The 8,420-nt window shown below is 53.2% G+C and overlaps 1 protein-coding gene across 1 annotated transcript in view; it reads right to left on the bottom strand.

Moving 5' to 3' along the window:
* PALD1 (phosphatase domain containing, paladin 1) overlaps positions 1–8,183 on the bottom strand; it is a 15,507-nt gene extending 7,324 nt beyond the window's left edge. The window contains exons 1-14 of the mRNA XM_010018162.1: positions 7,999–8,183; positions 7,764–7,866; positions 7,400–7,579; positions 7,162–7,326; positions 6,866–7,026; positions 6,621–6,696; positions 5,800–5,948; positions 5,619–5,715; positions 5,405–5,509; positions 2,283–2,378; positions 1,951–2,085; positions 1,237–1,353; positions 970–1,149; positions 30–227 (exon numbers count right to left, since the gene is read on the bottom strand). Coding sequence (XP_010016464.1) covers positions 30–227; positions 970–1,149; positions 1,237–1,353; positions 1,951–2,085; positions 2,283–2,378; positions 5,405–5,509; positions 5,619–5,715; positions 5,800–5,948; positions 6,621–6,696; positions 6,866–7,026; positions 7,162–7,326; positions 7,400–7,579; positions 7,764–7,866; positions 7,999–8,183 — 1,947 coding nt within the window. The remainder of the gene's footprint in view (positions 1–29; positions 228–969; positions 1,150–1,236; positions 1,354–1,950; positions 2,086–2,282; positions 2,379–5,404; positions 5,510–5,618; positions 5,716–5,799; positions 5,949–6,620; positions 6,697–6,865; positions 7,027–7,161; positions 7,327–7,399; positions 7,580–7,763; positions 7,867–7,998) is intronic.
* Positions 8,184–8,420: the final 237 nt, after the last annotated feature.

The following is an 8,420-nucleotide window of genomic DNA, read 5'->3' as shown; positions in this document are numbered from 1 at the left end:
GAGGCAGCACCATCCCATCCCTAGGGTACCTGCTCCTTGGGAGCACAGAAGTCAGGGATGGGAATGCGGCGGTAGGTCAGTCCCTGGCAGGCATTCTTCTGCTGGCTAAATATCTCCTGCATGGTCAAGCAGCTCTTGAACATCTTCATCTGCTTCTCTGTCTCCAGATACACCTCCAGCCACTTCTGGCACTTCAGCAAGTCACCCTTCAGGGTAGCCTCTAGTTTCTGCAGAGGATGGAGAAACCCTCTCTGTAAGACACACTCCTGTTATTTTTATTTTGGGGGAGGGGAATTTTAATTATTTTCTTAGATGCAGGCTGAAATCCCTCTCAAACACCCACCAAACTCAGAACCACAGATCAAGTCCTGGACACCACTTCTGCCCAGGACCTCGGTCCCCACCATGCTTAATGGGAGCCTCAGGAGCACCATCTCCCACAACCCTGGGGCAGCTCCTCCACAAGGTCACACTGCTGCTGGCAGACAAGCTCCTCTGCTGCTTATCTCCTCTGGATACGGAGCTGGGAACATCTGCTCTCCCTTTCCCCGGGTGCCTTTTACCCTCACTTTTAAGCCACGCTATAAATTCTTTGGGGGAGGATCTCTGCTTTGCTCTGTTTTTGCAAACTCTTACACAGTGACAGCGAAGTCAGGAGGACTCTATTTTTCCAGTATGATAAAGAGCAGGTCAACCACCCGGTTTTCCATCAGCGGGGACTGTCCCCAGCCTCCAGCAGACATGGAGGGCAGAAGCTAAGCATGGCACCCATACGACCACTGCTCCTCATAGCCAAAACAAAAAAAAAACCAAAAAACCAAAACCAGAACAAGCAGCTCCAGGGACTAAGGGACTATCAAAGACTATGGACATGGCCCATGAAGGCTCTACGGGAGGGGGACATCCACCCTTCCTGGATGGGCAGGAACCCCCATGCGTGAAGCATCTCCCCAGTGGGCAAAAGCTCACCTCCAGCTGCTGGGGCGAGGCAGTGGGCACAGGGATCAGCTCCTCCACGTGCCCAGGCTCCCGCAGTGTATAGATCTGCTCGTTCCCCTCCAGGACCACTTCTTCCCGGAGGTTGATCCAGACAATGCGGGCATGCTTCCTCTTGGCATCCATCAGGTACCGCAGGACACATCCCAGGGTCTACGAGAAGGGATGAGCAAGGATGATGGGAGGGCTGGGAGCCCATTTACAGGCAACCCTGCCCGCCGTGGGATGCACGTCCCTCACCTTGGAACTGGGCTGCGCCGTCCCATAGATGGGCATCTTGGGCACCCGTCGGAAGTTGGCCACACTCATCTCCTTGGCAGTGCTCAGCACATCTGGGCAGAAGCGCTCATCCGCCACCTGCAGCAGAACAAAGCCTAGGCAAGGGGTGCACCCCCCAGCACTGCACCTGCTCCTTCCCACTCCTGGGTCTGCAGAGGTGTTCCCAGCACAACACAACCTCTCACCCGTGGTCCTGCTCAGAAGCCCCCAAACCCTTCCAACACCAGCAAGCCAGGGCTCAAAAGCACACAGCTGCATTTCAAATGTAGACTATGCCAAAGTAGCAGCAAGCCACCAACAGCTCTGGCCTCCTTCACCCAGCCACAGGCAAGGACCAAGAAACATGAAGCTGCAACTAGGCTAGTAGCTTAGGCTCACATCATGGGGTGTTCCAGCATCCCACTACCCTGGGTCTGAGAGGCCAGACACATCTCTGTGCACAGGGGGTCTCTGGCCATATGCCCATCCTTGCCAAGGATGCCAGCAGGACGTGGACCCGAGACCCCGTCACAGACCTGGAGACCCCAAGACTCAACACCTGCCTTACAACAGGGAAGCCCCTTTGCTTCTCCCACCCCACCAAACCTCTTTGAGGGCGAGCATCCCAGGAAAAGTGCCATTCAGCAGACAGTGAGGAGCGGCCACCCCATCCCTACATCCAGGGCAGGTACTCACCAGTACTCGTGTCCCCTTGGTGATGAGATCCCCAGTGATGGTGAGCTCCGACGAGTTCATCTCTGCCTGCAGCCGGTAGAGCTCAGGGTGCCGGCACATCCACCTGCTGAAGCTGAGGGCAAAGCCCAGGGGGTACTGCCGGCGGGGGGCCGGGGAGGGACGCGCTGTCAGCCTGGGCATGCACCCCCTGCCCAGACACAATCCACAACCCCACCGAGAAAAACTGCATTTGCTTGGAAAACTCAGAGGTGGAGACCCTTCACTCCCACTACAAGTGGAAGCCAAAACAGAGCACAGGAGGGATTTTTGGGTTGGTGGATTTTTTGTTTTACCTGCTCATGAATGTAGTAGTTGAAAGCAATCAAGTAGAAATAGCGTTCGAGGCTCTGCAAAGTCCTCTGGAGGAAATACTCTTTGGTGCTGTTCCCCTGAAAGCAAAGGTAGGTGGGATTCATGGTGCCCAACGCCAGTGGGTCCTGCTGCCCCAAGCAGACAAGGAGACTGAGGAAAAGCTCTACACACACTTATTTGCAGCTGGCTTAGAAGAGAGACAAGCAAGCAGCAAACAGGACTGAGGCATATTTTTATGGAGCAGGTTTTCTGGAGGGAAGAGCAGAAAGACGGGCAGAAATGCCATTTAAACTGCTCAGAAGGTTTTTTGCGTATTCATGCTAACTTCACTAAGCTGTTTGTTTGGAAAGAAACTACTTCCAAATGAGAAGGGGCTGGGGGGGAACATACAAAACCCAATCTGGAATGTAGTGTGGGGTTTGGTTTTGGTGTTTTTTGCTTTTTTTTACAAAACATTTCAAGTTTTCCATATTAAATGATGCTTAAAGACTTTCGGCTCAAACAAAATCTTCCCTTTAGACCAAGGACAAACCGGGAGCAGTTCCAACCAGACCCAAGGGGTGGTGCTGTCCCAGGGAGATACACTGTCCAAATGCTAACCGGAGACTCAGACCCAAGGGGAGGGTATGGTTAATGCAAAGTCCTGCCTCACCCCGGCCACCTCCAAAGCCTTCAGCCGAGATGCTTGGGCAGCAACATCCGTTGGGAGAGAGGTCCCCGTGCCAGCAATGCCAGGGACAGGGATGTGAGGAGCCTGCTGGAGACATCACCTCCCAGGCCCATGTGCTGGGTAACGCAAGGAATGGTTAGGGACCTCCCAGGGACCTCCCCCTCTGCCTTCAGAGCCCAGCAGAACCCACCAGGACCCACTCCAGGGTCAGCATCTCATGAAGGATGGCAGACTCCTAAATGATGGGTAACACTAGACTATCAAGAGCAAGATGAGCTTGTTAAATAGAAACATAAGCCACACACCCTGTAACAGCCACTATTTCCAAGAGTCTCCTTTTTCCTTCCATGCCTAGAAACATCCTGATGCCTATGTAGCTGGCTTCAAGCAAGCCCTCTTCATCTCCACCATCACCTCCCCAAACCAGGCGTGTGCCCCAGCACAGCTATCTCCTCCCAGGGATACAAGCTCACACCCTCAGCATTTTCCACAATTCAGGAACCATATCCACACTGCCTCAGGGCAGAGGTTTGTACATCTGAGCATCCCATCCAACAAACTAACCCACAATGCCAGCACCAACAAAGGAGCACCCAGCACAGGACCCACAAGAATCCTTGGAGAGCCTGTCAGGACCCTCCTTCCCCCAGGGTACAATGGAAAATCCTTTTAAGATACGGCTGTATACACATGGAGGTTGACCTGGCAAGCAGGGTTTGTCCATCTCTGACATTACGTGGCTGAATCATGAATATTTACTTGTTCTCAGCAAGAGAAATCCGGCTCGCTATCATTTATCAAGAGGCAGAGCAGAGGTCTTTGCTCTGGAAACTCAAAACAAAGCCTGTGAGGATGGAGCCATGCCGGGTTTGCAGACAGCACTGGTGGCAGAGTGGCGCTTCCCCCCAAGAGCTTAGGTTCTCACCCAAATTAAATCTCTTAATATTCCAGCTTAGTTAGGCTTTTAATGAAAAGGAGGATGATCAGCTCATGTGTCAGCCATGGAGAGCTAGGGATCCAGCTGCAGTTCAGCAGTCCGGGACAGGATACATCTACCCCTGCAACACCATCACTTCAGGCCTTAAATTTCTGCTTTTGTCCCCAGCGCAGGGCAGAAAGCCACAATCCAGCATAACATCATTCCTCAGTGCCCAGAAAAGCCTTTCCTCTCCTCAGAACCAAGTGGGGCTCCACCAGCTCACCTGGAAAAGCCCCTTGGTACCACCTGCAGCCCCTCCAGCCCTACCAAGCCCAGGCTGTTTATCCAATGGCCAAGCATCAGCCCCCTCTCCCCTCCTCATCCCCTTTCCTCCAGCACATTTTCCTGGCCCCTTGCCATTGTTTAAACCTGCTCTTGCTCCACGTAGACTTCAAATAAACACTCCTCATAGGTAATTTACAGCAGTCCTCCAGCCATTTGTTTCCCCAGCATCGAGGATGACATAGAGCAGCCTTTCCCAGCGGAGAAAAGTCAGGGAAAGGCTTTGAGGCAGCGGGAAAATCCTGTGCCCAAGCTTCCCCAGCTATACAAGAGAGTACCTACTGTCACATAAGCAGCACCAAATATACCCAAATTCACCCTAAAAGGGGACAGAGGTGTGGGCAAGTGTGGGGTTTGCCACTAACCACCAATAAAGTGGAAGGAAATGCTTTCTTTTCCCTTGATTAATCCTTTTTCATGGTGTTTATCTGCTCCAGCCTCTTTGCTTTGGATGCACAGCACCTGTTTTCAGATTGCCCTTTACAAACAGCCCCAGCACTTCCACTCCACATTCAGCAATAAATGGGAAAATTAATCTCCAAAGAGGCTGTGATAGGGGCAGCACTTCCATTTAGAACATCCTCCCTCTCTCCATCTGTTGCCTGGTGAGGACCCCCGGGGTCAGACAGGGGAGACCACAGCTTCCCAGCTGTGTAAAACCGCCCTCCTGGCTTTTCAAAACACAGTGAAAGAAATCTGCAGATAGAAAAGCTTGACCTTGAGTGACTACATTTGCAGGAAAACCTCTGAGCAACGATCCCTCCCTGCTCCCGAGGACTTCTACCAGCCAGGCTGGTATCAGCTTTTCACTTTCTGAGCTGGTGAAACCAGCACGCAGGACACTATTCACCTCCAAGGTCATCTACCTCAAGCAGCGGCGAAGCCCAAAACAGCCAGCTTTCCCTCAAATCCCAGCCTGCTCCATGTTACGGCTCTTAAACAACGGGGGGGCTGGGGGTGGAGAGAGGAAAAAGGGAAAAAAAAAAACCAAAAACAAAAACAAAAAGGAGAAGCTCCACAACCTTCCATGTTTCACACCATTGGGAAATGTCCAGCTCACAGGAAGCTTTGGATTTCCAGAATTTACATTGTACTCATCCCCATGCAAAAACACCTCAATAAATTACCCTGTGCAGGCAGCTTGCCCCCAGTCAATCCTCTAATTAACATACCTGGATCTGATAGTCCTCCCCAATCCCTTCCAGCTTCTTCTTGTACTCGTAGATGGCTTCCTTCATGTCATGCATCTCCGAGCAGGAGGTGATGGCACAATCCACCTTGCAAGGAGCAAGCGGAAAGCTGCTCAGTGAACCTCAGATTAGAGGGGAACAGTGACTTTCCCCCCTCTCACCCATTGTGAGAGGGGTTTTGCTGGCACCCCCTTACCTCCTCAACTATCTGCTGTCCTTTGGGAACCATCTCGATGAAGGTCTGGATGATCCGAAGCCTGTCCCTGGGGGATGCTTTAGGAGGGTGGGGGAGGCTGAGGTGGAGAAGAAAGAGATCAAACCAGCCCCAGAGGCACAGGCATTCCTCCCACCCCAGCCCCAGGGGCTGCCCCACTTACTCGAGCTTCTGGGCAGCTCCTCGGTGGTGTTGGAGGATGAGCATGCCCATGGCCATGGCCAGGTTGGTCCTGCCCACGCCAGTCTGGCAGCTGAAGAGCAGCGCTGGCGGGGGTCTGCCAGGGTCCCGCAGCAGCAGGCTGGGGCTCTCCTAGGAGAAGGGACAGAGGGATGGAGACCACAGGGACATCCAGAAGAGACAGGTCTGCCACCACAATGGCCAGTGTGAAGATGACAGTCCTGCCCAGCCATGGAGTGGTGAGTGACATCTCCATTTTGCTCAGGGAATGGTGTGGACAGCCCAGGACAGCACAACAGGCAGTTCATCAACTGCATCCCCCTGTCCCATGCCCTCTCCAGTCATGGCAGGCATTGGCCTGTCCACACCAATCCCTGAACAAAAGGGAGATATTCCCACCACCAGGCCCCAAGCCACTGAGATGTCATCTCCCAGGCTAAAAAAAAAAAAAATAAATGAGAAGCCCTGCCATTGAAAGCCTCTGCACCAAATCCAGATCATTTATCCCAAACCCACTTAGGAAAGAGCCGCCTGCACAGGGATGCTAGGAGGTGGCAAGGGATGGTCACTTCCAGTCAGGGGTAGGGACAAGCAGCTGGACAACACGGATTTCTCTAGCAGGGTCTACAGCAATGGGAACGGAATGCAACCTCAGGCACAAGTGTCCTCTAACAGGCAGTGTAAAGCCAAAAACAAGATGCTGCTCCCAGGGTATCACACTCCCCGATTAGTACACTTGCTCAGGCACAAGAGAAAACCCAATCCAAGGTGTCCCCATGGACCAGGCATTTTTCTTAAGCTCACCCTGAGGAATTGGATGAAAGTGTCAAACTGCTCCTCCAAAGGGGCTCCCTCAGTGGGCAGGGGCAGCCGGTGGTACCTGCCAGGCACAGGGACAGACCTTGTTAGGAGGACAGGGAAATGGCAGGGGCTTTGTTCCCACCACCATGGAGAACATGTGGCTTAAAAGGCTATCACAAGCTCAGCTTGCAAAAACAAAGCCACCAACCACACATGAGGAGGAGGAGGAGGAGGAGGAAGGGCAGCACCTGTAGGAGGGCAGGAGGAAGACGGGTCTGCGGTAGACCTCTTCTGTCACCTGGATGTCCTCCTCACACTGCACCCGCACAGTATGGGGTTCGTCTCGCAAGCGCTCAATGTCATTGTAGACATAGTAGACACTCTCGCTCAGCTGTGCGAAGTCATGGATCTAGAGGACGTGGGGAGCCCCATGAAATCCACGGGGTGCCCACCAATTCCAACAACCCCTCCCTCATCCTTGAGCTGAAAGGATGCTTGCACCCCATTATCGCTAGGGTGATGATCCCCTCCCACCCCACCTCACCTCCTTGCGGATGGCCAGCTCCAGGCTCTCTGCCTGCAGCCCCCGCTGCAAGCGCTGGAGGTTCTCATGCAAGTTCTCCTTCCCCCGGGGGGTGTAGGACACAAAGTCCCCCTCCAACCGCAGGAAGATCATGGGCTCCTCACGGACACAGAAGAAGACACACTCCTGTGAAGATGGGAAGAGGCTGCCCAAAAGCTCTCTTACCTTTTTCCACCCCAATTTCCACCCTCCCACCAACCTTGTGGCCCTCTCTCTGTAGCTTCTGCAGCACAAGCTTGAAGCCGTTGAGGCTGGGCTGTCCCATGCCGAACACGGCATAACCTCCTTTGGCTTGTCGGAAATTGGGAGCACCGCAGCTGCCAGTAGTGTTCAAGACGTCTAATTTGCCATATACATCCCTGACCATGAAATATTTGCCCTGCAAAACAAGATGGGCAGAGAGAAAATGGGGAATAAGTGGATTTGAGCAAGCATGCTTAAATGTAGCTGTAAAGAAAAGTGGCTTTTTCTTGGTTATCTTGAAAATTAGCCCTAAAAAAACCCCTGAGATCACCAAAACCCAGGCTGAAATGAGTTTGGCATGAGGTGGTGAGGATGCTCACCTGCACAAGGTAGTGTTCCAGCGTGGCCTCAGAAATGCGTCCCACTGTGTAGTTGGCCTTCAGCAGGTCATCGTGGATCTGAAACTCCTCCCTGCAGTTGTACCTACAAAAGCCACATGCGGGTGGGTAGAGGGAAAAAAATAACAGTGTAGGTAAAGATTTAAAAAGCAGTATAAAGAGAAGAGGGTACAGAAAACCAGAGGTCTGGAGTTGCAAGAGGCTGCCAAGGACTTACGTGATGACCACAGGCGCCACTTTGTTGGTGATGATGGACTTGGCCTTGCTGTTATGGAGCCCCAAGGTCTGGAAGGAGTGGATGCTGAGGGAGCGCTGGTCATCCATGCTGCCGTCACCCGGCACCCTGCTCTCCAGGGGGGATGCTGAGACTGCCTGCTGTGCCGCGCTGGCGGTCGTACCCATAATCCGCGGGCAGCTGCTCTGGGATAGGGAGGCAGCAGGGAAAACAACGAGGGAGCGAGGGAGAGGGAGGGAGGAGGAATTTTTTTTTCAGCTGCTCCTGGTTTAGAAAGGGAAAATCCTGGGCGGGCGCAGGGGAACCCCCTGCTGATAGCCGGCAAGGAGAGGCCCGTTTCTGAAGAAATGCTAAGCAGCCCTTTCCCTCCCACTCCTGCAAAGGGCTTTCTTCCTCCGTGCCTG

This window comes from Nestor notabilis, unplaced genomic scaffold (assembly GCF_000696875.1).
Source record: "Nestor notabilis isolate BGI_N333 unplaced genomic scaffold, ASM69687v1 scaffold11057, whole genome shotgun sequence".
Taxonomy (NCBI): Eukaryota; Metazoa; Chordata; class Aves; order Psittaciformes; family Psittacidae; genus Nestor; species Nestor notabilis.
Note: the sequence above shows the minus strand (reverse complement) of the source record. Positions and strands in the feature narration are given on the sequence as shown.